Genomic DNA, 19643 nt, shown 5'->3' on the forward strand with positions numbered 1-19643 from the left:
ATCATGGGCGGCATAGGGTCTGGGGCCTCCTGGGCCGTTCACACAGCCTTTTGCAGCTGAGCGGGCAGACGCGTGTCCCAGGCCGCTCAGGGAGTCATTGGGAAGCTGGCCCAGGACAGAGGGCATCCCCCTTTGCCAGGCCCTGGAGTCTCCTGCCTTTATGCCATTTCCTTGCTGTGCATCTCCAGGCAGGCTCCTGCCCACTGTGAGCCTCCACTTCCTCAGCCTTTGGGACCTTGGGTGAGACACAGGGACGCCTAAAGCTTCCTTTTACGTCTGAGCCTGCAGACCCTGAGAGGGGGCGTGGGCAGGGCTGCAAGCTTATCTGTGGTGCAGGGAAGCCCAGGGCACCCCTGCCTGCCAGGGCAGCTGGGCAGGTCACATGAGATGGTCAGGAGTGGTGCTTGACACGAGGCATGGCTCAGTGGGCACTGCGGCCAGCAGCCCTGCAGGAGGGGTGGCTGCCTGGCCCCGTGGCCTGGAGCAGGGCGGTGGAAGGACGGCAGTGGAAGCTCAGTGGTGGTCAGTTTTCTCCATGGGAGGAGCCACATTTCAGCTCCACCACGGGAAGGAAGCCATGGTGTTTAGAGCTGGCTCTGTAGGGGGTGAGCTCCCCATCACTGTACGCGTGCAAGCGGCAGTTGATCCTTCTGGGGTGCTGGGATGTGGGGATGTTGGCAGGCATTTATGGTTGCCAGGAGGAATGCGTGGATGGGCTAGGAGCTCCGTGGCTCTCATCTCTGAACTCTCAAAGTGTCAAGAAAACCCATAGGTAGAGACCAGGGGCAAAGACCATAGAGGCTGAGATTGGAGGGCTCTGTGAGTTCCAGACACATGACACGCCCATCCTCACTTCCTCATCCCCGCACCCTACGAGGTGGGTCCTGCCACTCCATTTTACAGATGAGAAAACTGAGGCTCCAAGATGTTAAGTTAATTGCCCAAATACCCAGGATCAAACAGCAGAGGGAGAACTAGAACCCACATCTGCCCATCCCCGGAGACCCTCGCAGGCTCCTTAATGGTAGGGCTGAGGGGCTGGCACCGGCCCAGGAGTCATCCCCACGGGCTGCCCTTTGCCCTAGCTGCAGTCACCCCTCCCTGTCCGCCTGCCTCCGCATTTAGTCCTGCTCTGGCCTAGGGCACAGGCCATCCTGGGGATACGGGCACGGGGTTAGAAACCCTCCCAAGTGGGGAGATAACGTCTGGGGGCACAAGGGGAGCCAAGGCCAGAGGAGCCGCTAAGGCTCTGCGGTGAGCCCGGGGAGGAAGGAGCCCCCGCTCCACTCTTCCCTCCTCTGCTTTATCTCCTGCAGAATTAAATCCTTGATTAACCCTTATCTCCCCAGCGAGGCGCTATCTCCGCCTTGGCGCCGAGTGTCCAGACACACCGTACAAGATGATTGATTTCTTCAAGATATGCACGCCTTTCCGATACTTCATTTATTGTCTAAATATTTTTGCGTCTCAGTGGGCCCCTGTCGCTCTTGGCTGACAGGTCCCAGTTCTCTCCCCGACCCCTCCCTGAGGAGGACTTTGCCTCCTGCCTGGATCGCCCCAGCTGCTGCTGGTTTTTCTTCTCTCTTTGTAGAAGGAGAAGGGGGAGGGGTGCAGATGCGATGCTGTGACCCTCCCCGATGGCCTCCAGAGGCCTAGGGCTTGCTCACAGGCAGGGGTGAACAGGGACAGGGTGGCTTCCCCCTCAGTCCCCCACCTCTGGACATGGGGGGTGGGCACCCACAGAGGAAAATGAGTGCACAAGTCCCCAGCCGAGTCAGGAGTGTGGACTCTGGCACCGACTTGCTGTGTGACCTGGGGCAGGACGCTTCCCTGATGCAGCAACAGCTCCCACCCCTGCCACGCCAGGGGTTGGAGGAAAGGGGCCTGAGGGGCCCAGCCAGCTTCAGAATGTATAGTCAGATACAGAAGAAACGCTCGTGGTGGATGGGTAGGTGGACGGAGGGATGGGTAGATGGATGGATGGATGGATGGGTAGATGGATGGATAGATGGATGGATGGATGGATGGGTAGGTGGATGGATGGATGGATGGATGGATGGGTAGATGGATGGATGGATAGATGGATGGATGGGTAGGTGGATGGATGGATGGATGGATGGATGGATGGATGGGTAGGTGGATGGATGGATGGATGGATGGATGGATGGGTAGGTGGATGGATGGATGGATGGATGGATGGATGGATGGATGGATATGTGGCTGGAGGGCTGGGTGGATGAGTGAATGGATGGACAGATGGATGAGTGGGTCGGTGGGTGGGTAGGTGGATGGATAGATGGATAGATGGATGGATGGATGGATAGGTGGATGGGTGGATGCATGGGTAGATGGATGGGTGGATGGTTGGGTGAGTAGATGGGTAGATGGACAGATGTGTAGGTAGATGGATGGATGGCTGGGTGGATGGATTGATGGATGAGTGGATGGATTGATGGATGGATGGATGGGTGGGTGAGTGGGTGAAGGAGTGGACAGATGGATGAGTGGATAGATGAATGGATGAGAGGATGGATGAATGGATGGATAGATGGACAGGTGGATGGATACATGAGTGGGTGAATGGGTGGATAGATAGATGGTGGATGGATAACCAGGTAGATGGATGGATAGACTTATGGGTGGATGGATGAGTGGGTGGGTGGATAGATGAATGGATGAATGAATGGGTGGGTGGCTGAAAGGATGGATGGATGGATGGATGGATGGGAGGGTGGGTGGATGTATGTATGTATGGATGGATGGATGGATGGGAGGGTGGGTGGGAGAGTGGGTGGATGGATGATTAGGTGGGTGAGTGGATGATGGATAGGTGGATGGATGGATGGGTGGATGGATGGATGGGTGGATGGATGGGAGGGTGGGTGGGTGGATGGATGGATGGATGGATGGAAGGGTGGGTGGATGATGAATAGATGGATGAATAGATGGACAGATGGATGGTGGGTGGATGGATGGATGGATAGGAGGGTGGGTGGGTGGGTGGATGGACAGGTGGATGAACGGATGGACAGATGGATGGGTGGGTAGATGGGTAGATGGACAGATGTGTAGGTAGATGGATTGATGGCTGGGTGGATGGATAGATGGATGGATGGTGGGTAGATGGATGGGTGGGTAGATAGCTGGTGGATAAGTGGATGGATGGGAGGATAATCAGGTGGATGTATGGATGAATACATGTATGGGTGGATGGATGAGTGGGTGGATAGATGGATGGATGAATGAATGGGTGGCTGGCTGAGAAGGTGGGTGGATGGATGGATGGATGGATGATGGGTGAATGGATGGATGCATGGGTAGATGGATGGGTGGGTGGATGTGTGGGTAGATGGGTAGATGGGCAGATGAGTAGGTAGATGGATTGACGGCTGGGTAGATGGATAGATGGATGAGTGGATGAATGGATGGATAGATAGGTAGGTGGATGGATGAGTGGGTGAAGGGGGGTGGATAGATGGATGAGTGGATAGATGAATAGATGGGTGGATGGATGAGTGGATGGATAGATGGATAGGTGGATGGATAAATGAGTGGGTGAATGGGTGGATAGATGGATGGATGGGTGGGTAGATGGATGGTGGATGGACGGACAGATGTATGGGTGGATGGATGAGTGGGTGGGTAGGTGGATAGATGAACGAATGGGTGGGTGGCTGAAAGGATGGATGGATGGGAGGATGGATGGATGGATGGATGGATGGATGGGAGGATGGATGGGAGGGTGGGTGGATGGGTGGATGGATGGATTATTAGGTGGATGGGTTGGTGGATGGGTGGATGGGTTGGTGGATGGATCGATGGGTGGGTAGATGGATGGATGGGAGGGTGGGTGGATGGATGGATGATTGGGTGGATGGATAGATGATTAGGTGGGTGGGTGGATAGATGGATGAATAGATGGATGGGTGGATGGGTAGGTGGATGGATGGATGGATGTCTGGGAGGGTGGGTGGAGGATGGATAATTAGGTGGGTGAGTAGATGAACGGATGGATGGGAGGGAGGGAGGGAGTGTGGGTGGGTGGATGGATGGATGGATAGGAGGGAGGGAGTGTGGGTGGATGGATGGATGGTTGGGAGAGTGGGTGGATGGATGGATGATTAGGTGGGTGGGTGGATGATGGACAGGTGGGTGGATGGATGGATGGATGGGAGGGTGGGTCAGTGGATGGATGATTAGGTGGGTGGGTGGATGATGGACAGGTAGGTGGATGGATGGATGGATGGATGGGTGGATGGATATATGGCCTGAGGCCAACCTCAGTGTTCCCTCCCCTGTGCTGTTCCCTCCTCTGTGCTGTTCCCCACTGCCACTCCATGCTGTTTCCCCCGCCTCCGTGCTGTTCCCTCCTCCGTGCTGTGAAAACTAAAGGGAGAGTGGCCTGACTTAGCTCCCCAAGGCCAGCCTTCCCCTCCTAGGAGATCAGGTTCTGCCATGGCGATGACCCCTGACGCCAGGCTCTGGGGCTCCCTGCATGGTTTCAGAGGACTGCTCAGACCCTGTGGTGCCTCCAGGGGTCCCAGCCCCATCCCCAGGTGAGAAAGCCTCAGGCCATCGTGGATCAGGGACCCCCCGCTAAGGTATCCTGAGCACAAACACCGTGTTCCCTCCCCCACGCTGTTCCCTCCCCCTGTGCTGTTCCCCCAACCCGTGCTGTCCCTCCCTCATGCTGTTCCCTCTCCCCCATGCTGTTCCCCCAACCCGTGCTGTTCCTTCCCCCGTGCTGTTCCCCCAACCCGTGCTGTCCCTCCCTCATGCTGTTCCCTCTCCCCCGTGCTGTTCCCCCAACCCGTGCTGTTCCCTCCCCTGTGCTGTTCCCCCAACCTGTGCTGTTCCCTCCCTCATGCTGTTCCCCCCCTCCGTGCTGTTCCCTCCCCTGTGCTGTTCCCCCAACCCGTGCTGTGCCCCCAACCCGTGCTGTTCCCTCCCCCGTGCTGTTCCCTCCCCCCGTGCTGTTCCCTCCCCCGTGCTGTTCCCCGCCCCGTGCTGTTCCCTCCCCTGTGCTGTTCCCTCCCCTGTGCTGTTCCCCCAACCCGTGCTGTTCCCTCCCCTGTGCTGTTCCCCCAACCCGTGCTGTTCCCTCCCCCGTGCTGTTCCCCCCCGCGTGCTGTTCCCCCCCGCGTGCTGTTCCCTCCCCCGTGCTGTTCCCCCCCCCGTGCTGTTCCCTCCCCTGTGCTGTTCCCCCGACCCGTGCTGTTCCCTCCCCTGTGCTGTTCCCCCGACCCGTGCTGTTCCCTCCCCTGTGCTGTTCCCCCGACCCGTGCTGTTCCCTCCCCCGTGCTGTTCCCTCCCCCGTGCTGTTCCCTCCCCCTGTGCTGTTCCCTCCCCAGTGCTGTTCCCTCCCCCTGTGCTGTTCCCTCCCCCGTGCTGTTCCCTCTCCCCCGTGCTGTTCCCCCAACCCGTGCTGTTCCCTCCCCTGTGCTGTTCCCCCAACCCATGCTGTTCCCTCCCTCATGCTGTTCCCTCTCCCCTGTGCTGTTCCCTCCCCCGTGCTGTTCCCCCAACCCGTGCTGTTCCCTCCCCCGTGCTGTTCCCTCCCTCATGCTGTTCCCTCTCCCCTGTGCTGTTCCCTCCCCCGTGCTGTTCCCCCAACCCGTGCTGTTCCCTCCCCCGTGCTGTTCCCCCGCCCTGTGCTGTTCCCTCCCCTGTGCTGTTCCCCCCCCGTGCTGTTCCCCCACTCTGTGCTGTTCCCCCAACCGGTGCTGTTCCCTCCTTCATGCTGTTCCCTCTCCCCTGTGCTGTTCCCTCCCCCGTGCTGTTCCCCCACCCTGTGCTTTTCCCTCCCCTGTGCTGTTCCCTCCCCTGTGCTGTTCCCCCAACCCGTGCTGTTCCCTCCCCCGTGCTGTTCCCTCTCCCCTGTGCTGTTCCCTCCCCCGTGCTGTTCCCCCACCCTGTGCTGTCCCCTCCCCTGCTCCATGCTGTTCCCTCTCCCCTGTGCTGTTCCCCACCCCTCCGTGCTAGTCCCTCCCCTGTGCTGTTCCCCGCCCCTCCGTGCTGTTCCCTCCCCTGTGCTGTTCCCTCTCCGTGCTGTTTCCTCCCCCGTGCTGTTCCTTGGCCCCCTCATATCCACATCCTCCCGTCCTCACCCTCCAGGTCTCGGCCAACATCCTGGCACAGCCACTCCCACTCCCCGTCTTAGCCTGTCCCGTGTCTCTGTCGCTGCCCCTCCAGGCGCCTACCTGCTGTTTCTGGCCGGCTCCACACTCCAGCACCCACAGGAGACGCAGTTCTGTTCACTGTGTTCCCCACACCTGGCAACAGCTGGTGCGCAAGGTCTGCCTGCCAGATAAGGGAGTGAGCGAGTGAGTGACCGAGTGGATGAAGTGGCAGCAGCAAGGCGGCAGGGGTCTCACGGACCTGGCTTGTAGTCGTGCAGGCCTCAGGCCCTCACCTGGGAAGTGTACTCCTTGCATGATCGAGGGAGACAGAGGCGCTGAGGGACCAGCTGGTGCCTCTGGTAAGGTGACGGGGAGGTGAAGGACTTCTCAGGATGGGCTGGAGGAAAGACGGGCTGGGGCCTCAGCAGCCTCAGCCTTAGCTCCCACCCTCCCGTGAACCTGCTGCTGGCCTGCTACCCCGCAGTGGCCTGGGGATGGCCAAGCAGCCCCACGGGGCTTCTGCGGGACCGGCCGTTTGGCTCCATGGGCCGGGCCACCCCAGCAGCCCTGCAAGCTGCTTCAGAGCTGCACAGCAAGGTTTGAGAACGGCCTCAAATAAAGTTGTCACAGCGGATGCGGCGCAGATAGGGTTTCCGATGGCTATCGGTGCCACTGCAGAATCGAGACACTGACCTCTTTGTTGGGGGAAACAAGGAGCATTCTCAGGTCCGCCCGGGGAATTTAAAGTGGCCGCTGCTGGTGGGGCCGGCCAGGGCCCGGAGGAGGGTCAGGGCAACCCCAAGGGGCGGCAAGGAGGGTGGGCTCTAGGGTCCTCCGTGGACCCTGGACACACCTGCCTGACCAGGCTGGGTGCCGAGCCTGTGGCACCCTGGGAGGGAAGATGGCCGCAGCGCCCACATCTCTGAGAGTCTTGGCAGGAGGGCCCGGTTGGGAAGTTAAAAATAGGCCCCCTCCTAAGGCCAGGCGCGGTGGCTCACGCCTGTAATCCCAGCACTTTGGAAGGCCAAGGCGGGCAGATCGCCTGAGGTCAGCAGTTCAAGACCAGCCTGGCCAACATAGTGAAACCCCGTCTCTACTTAAACTACAAAAATTAGCTGGGTGTGGTGGTGCGTGCCTGTAATCCCAGCTACTCGGGAGGCTGAGGCAGAATTGCTTGATCCCCAGAGGTGGAGGTTGCAGTGAGCCAAGATCGCGCCATCGCACTCCAGGCTGGGGGACAAGAGTGAGACTTCATCTCAAAAAAAAAAAAAAATAGGCCCCCTCCCCACTTGCTCCCCACTGCCCACAGGCAGAGCAGGGTCAGGAAGGGCCTGCAGCACCAGAGAAAGGGCTTCTGTTCCAGGCCTGATCAGAGGAGGGGAAAAAACAAGAGACAGAGAAAAAACTCAACAGGCAGACCTAGCCCAGCCAGCCCCTCCTCAAGGGAAGCAGAAGCTGAAATTGGCTTTTCCTGCCCCTGCGTCTCCCGGCCGCGGCCGCGGCCCCGGCCCCAGCAGTGGCTCCCAGGATGGGCGGGTGGCCCCCAGCTGGCTTCAGGGGTCTGGCCACTTGGCACCGGGCAAGACACTGGCTCAGGGCTGGCCATGTCCTTGCCACCTCCAGGCTGGGGACCCTGGTGGCCCCAGGTGAGGCTGTGCTCCCCTCTCCCCTGGGAGGTGTCAGGGTGGCCCCTGCATCCTCAGAAGCCAGGGCAGACTGGCAGGGAGGCCCTCACCCCTTCCCAGCCTGTGATCACAAAAGTGGGAGCGGCAGGCCCCTCTGAGAGTGTTTGGCAGTGGGGGCTGTGGTAGAGTGGCCCGAGCTGCTTATCTTGCACCCCTAGGTCTCCTACCTGTTCCCTCCCGGGTCGGGGGCGGGTGCCGGATGGGAGCCTCGCCCTCCTTCCCCATGCCCCTCCCCACCTGCACACCCAGGGCAGGCGCCCCGTCGTGCCCCACAAACACGGGGTGCACTCGGCGGGGCCGGGCGGGAACATGGCGCCTTCCCTCCACTTGGGACTGCCACAGAAAACTCGGGGGGTTGTGCAGCGTCAGCAAAGTTGCGGTGCGTGTTTTTATCATGCTGCGAACACGCTGCTCCTGGGAGTGATAAGCATTAAACCGACCGGGAGGCTGTCAGTCTCAGTTTGAGGGTTTAGAAATATTGGGACGAATAATTAGATTTCATATCGTTACCGCAGCACCCATCGGAGGATCAAGCAGATTAATTTTTTTCACCCTCCTCTGCTCATTAATATTCATTAGAGGCTCAGGAAGGCCAGGGTGGGGAGGGCCAGGCCCCAGCAGCCTCGCCCAGCGCTGCCCGCCTGGCTCGGGCGCAGCCGGGACACAGTAGCCGCTGGTCACCCACCTTTGTGCCAGGAATGTGCCTGCCCATTGCCCCTGGGGTTTACCCCCCAGCCTGCCCCAGCGGAAGCCCCCATCGGAGCCAGCAGAACCCCACAACTGACGTGCAGCTCTTGAGCCCTGCTCTGTGGCCCTGGGAATCACTGGGGTATCCTTTAAAAGGGGGGCACCCACCCGATGCCAGCCTGGGCAAAGCACCTTCTTCGGGGGAGCCACTCACTACAGTGGACACTCAGCATCTGCTGCCCCGGACGTGCCCTGTGGACAGCACCCCCTGCCCAATTTGTCCTGCCGGGTAAACCCAAAAGCAACAGCCAGGGCTGGAGCTAATATGCATCCTGTGCTGGGAACCTGCCAGGCAGGCAAAAAGCTTCACACAGATCATGGCCTCCCAACATACTGGGAGGAAACTGAGTCAAAGGAGATAGGACTGACCCACCTGAGACTGCCTCAAAGGCTAATGGTGGGCTTGGGGTGGGTCCAGAGTGAGCAGGGGCTCGGCCTCCCCTCTGTCCCCCAACAGCCATGTGGGGAGAGGGCAGAGCCCCGTCTGCAGAGGAGAAGCTGAGCCAGGGGTTCGGGTGGCTGCTGGGGATGGCTTCACACTGGGACTGCAGGGTTGCACCCGCCCCAGCCAGGGCCAGCCCACTGGCCAGCTTAGCTCTGCTCACCCGTCCTGTGGCTGAGCCGTGCGGTAGCAGGCAGGTGACGTGGAAGCCACCTGCTCTGCTGGCCAGCCTGCCCCAACCTTGCCTGAGTGGTCACTGAACATCCCAGCCCGAAGGCCGTATCTTGCTAGATTCCTGAGTGCCCTGCGGATGGGCCAAGAGGCAGGGGTGGCCCAGAGGGTCTGGTCGTGCCCTGCCCAAGGTCACAGCAGGGAGGCCAAGCCTGGCTGGGACCCCACTGCCCAGCTCTGCGGCCCACAGGGTCCCACGCGTGCTGGCAAAGTCCAGGAAAGCTCATGGGCTGGCACCTAGTGGGGAGGTACCCCAAACCCACGGGGGACACCCCTGCACTGTCACCAGCCCAGCCCCTTCTGCCATGGCAGGGTTGGGCCGACTGCCGTCCTCACCACAGGGCTGCGCAAACCTGTGCCGTGCCAGCGGCAGCATTTGTAGGTGACACTGGCTTTTCAGGCAAAGGTCACGATGCAGGAAGTTTCTGATGAAAAGGCATTCATTTGTACAGAACAAAAAGTGTGTTTACAGGAAGTGCTGGAGCACGCGTGTGTGCTGTGCCTCTGGATTGGACGCCCAGGTGGCTGAGCTTGGGGACCACCAGTGCAGTGAACAGCACAGGGCTGAAGGTCAGGCCACGGAGGCTGAGTCAGCCTTGCAGGAGGGACCAAGGCCTGAGCGGCAGCGGCGGTCACCCCTTCCTCCATCACCACTTTCTCCCCTTGATGTCTGACCAGTGTTGGGCACCAAAGAGTGAGGCCACGGACTGCCCGCCCCACCTCGCCCTGTCCCAGCCCCCGACTGCACTGGGATGGGGCCCCTCGCATTTATTTCCTCTGCCATTCGGCTGGCGGCCGGGATGCAATGGACGCAGGAAACGAGGCGGCCTCCACAGGCTCCGCCGGCAGCCGCCCTGAGGGCCGAGCCCAGAGTGTTTTCCTTCCAGACCTAGCCTGAACCACCGCTGACAGCATGGCATGGCCCCGGGCACTGGCATGAGCTCTGTCCCTCCCCTTCCCGGGCCTCAGTTTCCTCACCCATGAGATGGAGAGGAGGGTACTGCCTGCTTTCCAGGGTGACAGTGAGGCCGGGGGGCCAGGGCTGATCCAACACAGTGCTGGTGTCTCAGGCCCACAGGAAGGGGCCTGACCAGCCTCAGGGTGGGGACAGACCTGCTGAGCCCACCGGGTGCTCCCCAGCGTCCACTGTGTGCCGGCCCCGGGAGCGAGTGGGAACGCAGGTGGCCCTGCCACGCCCTGTGGCAGGGAGGGGAGCCATGCTGTCAGGGGGACACTGAGGCCCAAGCGTTGCTAGGGAGGTGCCGTATCTTCTGGGCTAATCTCGGCCCCAGCCCACAGAGGTCATTCTGGAGGCATCTAGGGTCTGTGTGGAAGGAGCCTCTACCAGGTCCAGCCCCTGTGGGAACAGCGGTTTCACACCCAGCACTCCGGGGGCAAAGGTGGGCGAGCAGTAGGGAGAACACAGATACACAGATATGCAGACCCGGGTGTAAGTTCAGGCTCTGCTGCTCACTGGCTGCGTGACCTGGGGCATGTTGCTCGACCTCTCCGGGCCTCAGTCTCCACAAGAACCCTGTGCCCAACCCTGGAAGGTACTACTCCCTGTACCCAACCCTGGAAGGTACTACTCCCTGCCAAGCCTCCCAGCCCCAGCACGGTGTTAGCCCCGCCAGCCAGCTATGGCACAGATGGCCCATCCCACGGCTCTGCCAGCTCTTGGGCCAATGACTGTCCACAGTTTGGCCTAGCAGCCAAGCCGGGAGGCAGATCCATGAAGCCGGGAGGCAGATCCGTGTCACAGATGCCCCACATACCCACGGGAACCCCCAGACAGGCTGCTGATGGACCCCTCCCCACCTGTTCCTGCCCCCCTCCGCAGAGCCCAGCCCTGACCCTGCTGCTGGTGGACGAGGCCTGCTGGCTGAGGACGCTGCCCCAGGCCCTGACTGAGGCCGAGGCCAACACAGAGATCCACAGGAAGGGTCAGTATGACGCGGCACCTCCGTCCCAAGCCTTCCGGAAGGTGGGGGTCACTTGGCTCCCCCTGGGCTGGGCCCTTAAAGGGAAACCAGCCTGCTAGGGCGGGGGATGGGGCACAGGGAGCCGCTGGCCCCGGGCACTGCAGCGTGAAGCAGACGCTCTACTGGGACCAGTCAGCCCAGACCATGAGTCCCTGTATGAGGGTACCGACTGGCAGGCTGAGCCAGGACAGGTGTCTGTGGCGGGGGGGGGGGGGCGGGGAGAGGATTCTGCCCCTCTGGGGGACACCGTGATCCCCGTATCTCCTCCCTGCCTCGGCTGCACCTCTGGGAACCCACCAAGGGCAGCAGCAGGGACCCCGATGCCAGGCTGGCTGGCAGGTGCCACTGGACCATCTTCCACGTCGTCGGGCTGGCTCCAGGAACGGTCAAGGTGGCCGTCCAGGAAGTCGAGGGGCCTTGCCGTGCTGCTGCTACTAGGGTGGCACGTCTGGGCGGCCTCCACCTCCGAGCACCCAGGGAAGAAGCGGGAGGCCCTCTGGGCTTAGGCAGGGTCCACTGGCCAGTGGAGTCCCTAGCCCCAGTGCGGGGTGGGGACAGGCTATGGTGCGCGTGGGCAGGGCCGGCTCAGACCTGAAGGTAGCACCGCAGGGGACACAGCCCGGCATCGCAGGTGAACAAGCCGGCCCCGCACAGCCTGGGCTTTGTGGGCTGAGGCTGCCCCCTGCAGGCAGCTGCAGGAAGAGCCGCCCTTGGACAGTTTCCTGGAGAGCGGGGTCCACTCTAGGGCCCCACCTCTGGCTGCCTTCCCTGAGTGGCCACCCAGGGTCTCCCCTAGTTACCCCACCACCCGCCCTCCACGTCATCCCTTTCCTGGGAGACTTCCTCAGGGCCCTCCCACTAGGATGGGCCCAGGGCAAGGAGGCCTGGAGGCAGGCAGGCTGTGAGCACCCACAGGGGACCACCCAGCCTCACCCCCGAGGCAGGACGGCCCTGGCAGCCAGCCAGCCACGGCTGTGAACCCGGGTGGCCGCTCTCCTGACCCCATCCTCCGCCCCTTGTTTAAGACGGGACAGGGCAGTGGGGCACAAGGTCCTAGGTTTGGACACCTGTCTCCCTCCAGATGACACACTCTGGTGCAGAGTCACCAAGCCGGTGCCCGCGGGGGGACTCCTGAGCGTGCTCCTCACGGCCGAGCCCCACAGCACCCCCGGCCACCCTGTGAAGAGGGAGCCAGCAGAGCCCACGTGCCCGGCCCCTGCACACGACCTCCAGCTCCTGCCCCAGCAGGCCGGGATGGCCTCCATCCTTGCCACCGCGGTGATCAACAGTGAGTGCTGGGCTCCCCGGGCCCAGGGCGGCTGCTCCACCAAGGAGGGACGGGCAGGGCAGGAGAGGGTGGGAGCTGACGGTGGGAAGCTGGGGGGCCGCAGGCTGCCAACAGACTGAGAGGGAAGGCAGGGAAGGAGGTGATGTGGGTGGTCCCAAGTGCAGAACACACAGGGACAGTGAGGGTCCCCAGAGCCCAGGGCCACCACAGGGAAAGCCCCTGCCAGCAGGCAAGCGGGCTTAGGCACAGACCTGGCTCTGCCCCGCACACCACACCAGAAGCCTGCACTTTCCCTGGGGGCGGACGTGGGGGCGGCCCTGACTGTGGGGCAGAGCAGGACCCTCACCTCGGCCCTCCTGGCGTTTGAGGCCGGGTCATTCCACAGTGGAGGTCTCCCTGGGCACCACAGGCTGTGAGCAGCAGCCCTGGCCCCAGCCCGCTAGGTGCTGCCACCACCTCCACCTCCAAGTTGTAACAACCAAGACATCTGTTGGTTGGGTTTTTTGTTGTTTTTTTTCGAGACAAGGTCTCACTCTGTTACCCAGGATGGTCATAAAGTCCTAGTCTCAAGCCATCCTGCCTCAGCCTCCTGAGTAGCTGGGACTTCAGGCACATGCCACCAAAATCTCTCTACACGTGGCCACATGTCCCTGGGGACAGAGCCACCCCTGGGGACGCCTGAAGTGGACAGATGTCACTCCTGCAGTGGCTCTCTCAGAACCTCTGAGGGTGGCTGTGGGAATCATGAGTCACTCACCCCCGGCCGGGTGCAGGAGCCACACCTGTGATCCCAGTACAGTGGGAGGCCGAGGCAGGAGGACCGTTTGAGCCCAGGAGTTCAAGGCCAGACTGGGCAACACAAAAGATCTCATATCTGCTGAAACTTTTTAAAATGAGCTGAGAGTGATGGTGCGTCCCGTGCACCTCTGTGGCCAAGGACAGCGTGTGGCCACCGTGGACAGGCACGAGGCATGCGGGGAATACGCGGCAAGTCTGGCTCCGGCCAGCGGCTGGGGCTTCCCAGGGGAACGGGGACTGCACCAGAGGACGTTTGGAGGGGGACAGTAAGACCCAGGTTTAGCTTTGGTGACCACAGAGTCACAAAACTGGAAGAAAAGCGACCTTTGTGAGCAAGTGAGATGTGAAGACGGCTTGAAGTAGGTGGAGGCAGCCAGTGGTTAGGGGCAAAGGGACCCGCAGGGCCAAGTATGCAGCCATTGGGGGGATGTCAGCCCGTACGGGAGTCTGGGGAGCAGACCCCCACTCTTTGAGTGTCCTGACCTCGAGACACCTGCTAGATGCAAAAGAGAAGCCACAGAGTCCACTGAGGGACAGGATGGGGCTCAGAGAGCCCTGTGGACCCTGGAGTCAGGGGACAGGGGACATCTCCCAAGGTACGGAGAGTGAGCTGAGATAGGTTAGAGGGGGCCCTGGAGGGCGGCAGGTGGTCTGCCACATCCAGGCTGTGGCGAGACCAACGGCAGAGAAATGACTGCTGGTCCTGACAGTGCAGAGGTCACCATGACCCTGACCAAGGCCGCTCCAGGGAGGGTCAGAGAGGAGGCCTGCGCAGGGGCCAGCTGGCCAGAGGGGGCTGGGCTTGTGTGCGAGGTACCCAGGACATAATGGCCCATGTTATGTGCTGGTGGGCACGGCTGGTGACACTGGAGAGAAGGGGCTGAGCAGCCAGGTCCACACCTAAGTCCAGGTTGGTGGCGGAGGCTGGGCCTGGGCAGGGCAAGCCACTGCCCCAGGGAGCCAGGAGGTCAGAAGAGAACTTGGGCCACAGGTGACTGAAAGGAACCGGGAGCAAAGGGGGTCCCCATCTGCCTTCTCCTCTTCCCTGGAAGAAGGCGCGGAGGGGATGGGAGGCCAGAGCACCCCTCCACCAGGATGGAGAGGGGGTGCCCCCATAGTGTCTCAGGGTGCCCAGGAGACCCAACTCCAGGGGAGCACCCTGCTGATGACTACAGTAAGACAGTGGGGACAGCAGGCTGGTGAGGGTCCCATCCTCCAGCAGGGTCCTTGCCCACACGGCCTGAGGAGACCACCTCCCAGTCTCTGAGGGGCAGCTGCGGGTGCCCCAGGCTCAGCCTCTGCCTCGGTTTCCCCCTCGCGGGTCTGACATGCCTCATCCCCAGGCAGCAGTGTCCTGGGAACACTGCTTCGGAAAGACACCACCATGGGCCAGACATCTTGTTGACATTCCTGAGTCCTGCCCTAACACTTCTGCAGCTGCCAGGGCACGGCCGATGCTTGTCTGCTGCTCTGCAAGAGCCGTAGGAACCAATTCCAGGGTCAGATCCAGTTTAATTCTTGAGCCTCCGGCACTCTGGGCCCATCTCACCTGTGAAGCAGGATGCAGAGGCACCTGCCTGGAGGCCCCTCCGCAGGCCACCGGACTTGGCCTGTGGTCACCAGCAGGCGGGCAGCCTTTCTAAACTGCATGGCCACGGCCCCTCTCCCCACATCCCTGCAGCAACACAGTCCCCCACAATGACCTTGGAGACGCAGAAACAAACCCACCCCGTGGCCTCCCAGATCTGGGACCCAGCTCAAGGCCTCAGCTGAGAGAGGACAGAGCTGCCTGCAGCCCCCAAGTAAAAGGAACTTGAGAAACAGAAATCAACAGCACAGGAGGGAGATGTGAGCCAGAAAGTCGCTAGAACAGCGAGGTGCAGGAGGAAGAGCCACCTCACCCAGGCACTGAAATTCCTCCCAAGAGGCAGAGGTGGCGAGCAGGCCGCAGAGGGGAGGGCGCGGGGGTAGGGGCCACCCCTGCGTGATAACTGCAGACTCGGGATCAACATTGGAGAAGCTGGGTGAGAAACCAGCACTAACCTGCGGAGGCAGAAGCCAGATATCACATCGGTCTCTAAGTGGAACAGGCTTGAAAGCCAGATAAGGAATCCCAGGGCCCCTGGGTTCCACATGGAGGCCAAGGCCAAGCTGAACAGGCCCTCCCCTTCGCTGTCTTCAGCCAAGGGGCCATTGGCAGATGGGGCAGGGCTCTGGCGCAGAGAACATTCCTTAAACTGCTATAAAGACAAACCGAGAACACGCTAGAGAAGTCCTCCCCCGCTGACAAAACCACCGTAAGCAGAGTGCAAGCCCCCAAAACTCTCAACAGTTATAAGCAGCCCATTTGGGGTCAGTGTGGTAAATTCGGCAAATCTGACCAGCCAGGTGATCACTGACATGGAGCCACCCAGGTGTGTGGGCGCATGGGGGCTTCCTAACTTCTGCACTCCTAGTCTCATGCCCACATTCCTAGAACTGCAGTCAGCAGCCATCGTGTGCCTGAGTGCCCGGGACTGTGCGCGTGGGTTTTCTTTGCAGCCTGGCACTCCCACGCACCTGCACGCACATCTGTACACACACATTTCCTCTTCCACGGCCTCCCGGGTCCACAGGGTCACCCCAGTATGTCATGGATGCTACACCCGGCGGTGTCCACTTCTTCCTTCTGCCCCCATGAGGCCAAAGCATCTCCTTATGGGGCTCACCATTGGAAGCGGACCCATAGGGGTTCACTCAGACCCCACTCACTCCCCACGGGTCCCAGGGCTCCTGGGATCTACGGAAGGGAGTGGGGCTGTCACAGGACCATCCAGGAGGCTTACAGTTACAGGAAGGGGTCAAAGCCTCAGCTCCTGGGGTGGGGAGGACCGTGGGGTCCGTCACGGCCAGGCCCTGCCTCGGCCCACAGCCTTGCCCTGGCTGGCAGGCTGGCCTTCAGCCTGACCCCGCCTGCTTCCCACCCCACAGAAGACGTCTTCCCCTGCAAGGACTGTGGCATCTGGTACCGCAGCGAGCGCAACCTGCAGGCGCACCTGCTCTACTACTGCGCCAGCCGCCAGGGCACCGGCTCCCCAGCCGCGGCCGCCACAGACGAGAAGCCCAAAGAGACCTACCCCAATGAGCGCATCTGCCCCTTCCCCCAGTGCCGCAAGAGCTGCCCCAGCGCCAGCTCCTTGGAGATCCACATGCGCAGCCACAGCGGTGAGCCCCCACAGCGGTGAGCCCCCACCCCGGACTCGGGTCCTCAGGATGCCGGCTGCTTCCCCACCCAGTCCCGCAGGCCGCCCGGGAAAACCCACATGCGAGCACACACGGTGCCACGGTTCACCTGTGCGGTCTCCGGCACACCCAAGAGCCCCGCAGGGGCCCAGAGCAGGCAGGCTGGCCTGTGGGCTATCTGGGTAGTCAGCTGAGGGCTGGGCCCACTGCAGTCTCTAGAGACAAAAGGCGGAGGAGGGGGAGGAATTTAAAGACCCTTCAGCACAGGGTCCCCCTGCACAGATCACGGCCCTGGGCCCTGTCGCCTTCCTCATCCCTGGAGTCCCAAGGTCAAGCTGGCCCGGGCACCGCTCTCACGCGCCCTGTGTTCCAGGAGAGAGGCCCTTCGTGTGCCTGATCTGCCTGTCGGCCTTCACCACCAAGGCCAACTGCGAGCGGCACCTCAAGGTGCACACGGACACGCTGAGCGGTAGGCACCGCAGGCGCCGGGAGGTGTGTGGGCCCCGCCCCCCGCCCTGGGCCTTGACCACCTCGCCATGGCCCACAGGTGTCTGCCACAGCTGTGGCTTCATCTCCACCACAAGGGACATCCTCTACAGCCACCTGGTCACCAACCACATGGTCTGCCAGCCTGGCTCCAAGGGTGAGATCTACTCGCCAGGGCACCCAGCAACCAAGCTGCCCCCAGGTGAGCAGCCCTGTGGGGGCCACCCCCTGCCCCTTGGGCCCCCTGAGCAGTGAGAAGGGAGTGGGCTTGTCGCCCAAGACAGGTGGGGGTCCATTTCAGCCTTCGCTCTAAACCACTTCCACCCACCCCTCCCCTCCCGGAGCTCGCCCTCCAGCTCTGACCGGCCAGGTCCCGCCCCGGGCCTGAGGTGCCACCCCTGCGATCTCTCTGCAGACAGTCTGGGCAGCTTCCAGCAACAGCACACGGCCCTGCAAGGCCCCCTGGCCTCCGCGGACCTGGGCCTGGCGCCCACCCCATCGCCAGGACTGGACAGAAAGGCCCTGGCCGAGGCCACCAACGGAGAGGCCAGAGTGGCCCCCCAGAATGGAGGCAGCAGCGAGCCCCCGGCGGCCCCCAGGAGCATCAAGGTGGAGGTGGTGGAGGAGCCGGAGGCGGCCCCCATGCCGGGCCCCGGAGAGCGTGGGCCCCAGGCCCCGTCGCGGACGCCGTCGCCGCGCAGCCCCGCCCCGGCCAGGGTAAAGGCCGAGCTGTCCAGCCCCACACCGGGCTCCAGCCCGGTGCCCGGCGAGCTGGGCCTGGCCGGGGCCCTGTTCCTGCCGCAGTACGTGTTCGGGCCCGACGCGGCGCCCCCCGCCTCGGAGATCCTGGCCAAGATGTCCGAACTGGTGCACAGCCGGCTACAGCAGGGCGCGGGCGCGGGAGCCGGCGGCGCACAGACCGGGCTCTTCCCGGGGGCCCCCAAGGGCGCTACGTGCTTCGAGTGCGAGATCACCTTCAGCAACGTCAACAACTACTACGTGCACAAGCGCCTCTACTGTTCAGGCCGCCGGGCGCCCGAGGACGCGCCCGCCGCGCGCAGGCCCAAGGCACCCCCCGGCCCGGCCCGCGCGCCCCCCGGCCCGCCCGCCGAGCCCGACGCGCCGCGCTCGTCCCCGGGCCCCGGATCGCGCGAGGACGGGGCTGGGGGCGCGGCCACGCCCGAGGACGGCGCGGGCGGCCGGGGCAGCGAGGGCAGCCAGAGCCCGGGTAGCTCCGTGGACGACGCGGAGGACGACCCCAGCCGCACGCTGTGCGAGGCCTGCAACATCCGCTTCAGCCGCCACGAGACCTACACCGTGCACAAGCGATACTACTGCGCCTCGCGCCACGACCCGCCACCGCGCCGACCGGCCGCGCCCCCGGGACCCCCTGGGCCGGCTGCGCCCCCGGCCCCTACTCCCGCCGCGCCCGTGCGCACGCGCAGACGCCGCAAGCTCTACGAGCTGCACGCGGCCGGCGCCCCGCCGCCCCCGCCGCCCGGCCACGCCCCCGCGCCCGAGTCGCCGCGGCCCGGAAGCGGAAGCGGCCCCGGCCCCGCCCCTGCGCGCTCGCCCGGCCCCGCGGCCGACGGCCCCATCGACCTGAGCAAGAAGCCGCGACGCCCGCTCCCCGGAGCCCCGGCACCCGCGCTGGCCGACTACCACGAGTGCACGGCCTGCCGCGTGAGCTTCCACAGCCTCGAGGCCTACCTGGCGCACAAGAAGTACTCGTGCCCCGCTGCGCCACCGCCCGGCGCGCTCGGCCTGCCTGCCGCGGCTTGCCCCTACTGCCCCCCGAACGGCCCGGTGCGCGGGGACCTGCTGGAGCATTTCCGCCTGGCGCACGGCCTGCTGCTCGGCGCGCCCCTGGCCGGCCCGGGGGTCGAGGCCCGGACGCCGGCCGACCGCGGCCCCTCGCCCGCTCCCGCGCCCGCCGCCTCCCCGCAGCCCGGGTCCCGTGGCCCCCGGGACGGCCTCGGCCCGGAGCCCCAGGAGCCTCCGCCCGGCCCGCCCCCGTCCCCGGCCGCCGCGCCCGAGGCCGTGCCGCCCCCGCCGGCGCCCCCCTCCTACTCGGACAAGGGCGTCCAGACCCCCAGCAAGAGCACGCCGGCGCCCCTGCCCAACGGCAACCACCGGTACTGCCGTCTTTGCAACATCAAGTTCAGCAGCCTGTCCACCTTCATCGCCCACAAGAAGTATTACTGCTCCTCTCACGCCGCCGAGCACGTGAAGTGAGCGCCCACACTACAGCCTCAGACGCTTTGCACGCTCCCCTGCGATGCGGGGAGGGGGCCGCCCCCAGGCCGCACGGACTCTCGCTCCTGGGAACCCCGCCGCGCACAGGCCTCGGCGGAGGGGGCCGCAGGGGGCAGCGCCCGCCTGGACCCTTGGCACTTAATAAAGAAGTTCAGTTTGACGAGTATGGTGGTGGGCCAGTCTAGTTCTCTGAGCCAGTAGGCACACGCAGCCAGTGTCACATCCACCCCTGGTGTGTACACAGGCCACTGCGGCCCAGAGTGGCTGGGCCCCTGCCGGAGTCACACCACTGGTGGTGCTAAGAGCTAGACCGAGCCTCAGGTCGGAGGCCACAGCACACACTGAACCACTGCAGGGCCAGCCGCTCTGGGCCTACCCCACCCCACC

General features: G+C 63.3%; 1 protein-coding gene across 3 annotated transcripts in view; it reads left to right on the top strand.

Annotated features, from left to right (window-relative positions):
* The window catches only part of ZFPM1 (zinc finger protein, FOG family member 1), an 80183-nt gene extending 60767 nt beyond the window's left edge, over positions 1-19416 (top strand). For 2 of the 3 annotated variants that reach the window (XM_054453683.2, XM_054453685.2), the window contains 6 exons: positions 11065-11167; positions 12288-12494; positions 16263-16496; positions 16888-16983; positions 17062-17202; positions 17416-19416. In XM_054453683.2, the coding sequence (XP_054309658.2) occupies positions 11065-11167; positions 12288-12494; positions 16263-16496; positions 16888-16983; positions 17062-17202; positions 17416-19235 (2601 nt within the window). In that variant the 3' untranslated portion in view covers positions 19236-19416. The remainder of the gene's footprint in view (positions 1-11064; positions 11168-12287; positions 12495-16262; positions 16497-16887; positions 16984-17061; positions 17203-17415) is intronic. The other variant, XM_054453684.2, reaches the window with a different exon arrangement.
* The last annotated feature ends 227 nt before the right edge of the window (positions 19417-19643 follow it).

This window comes from Pongo pygmaeus, chromosome 18 (assembly GCF_028885625.2).
Source record: "Pongo pygmaeus isolate AG05252 chromosome 18, NHGRI_mPonPyg2-v2.0_pri, whole genome shotgun sequence".
In the NCBI taxonomy this organism is placed as follows: domain Eukaryota; kingdom Metazoa; phylum Chordata; class Mammalia; order Primates; family Hominidae; genus Pongo; species Pongo pygmaeus.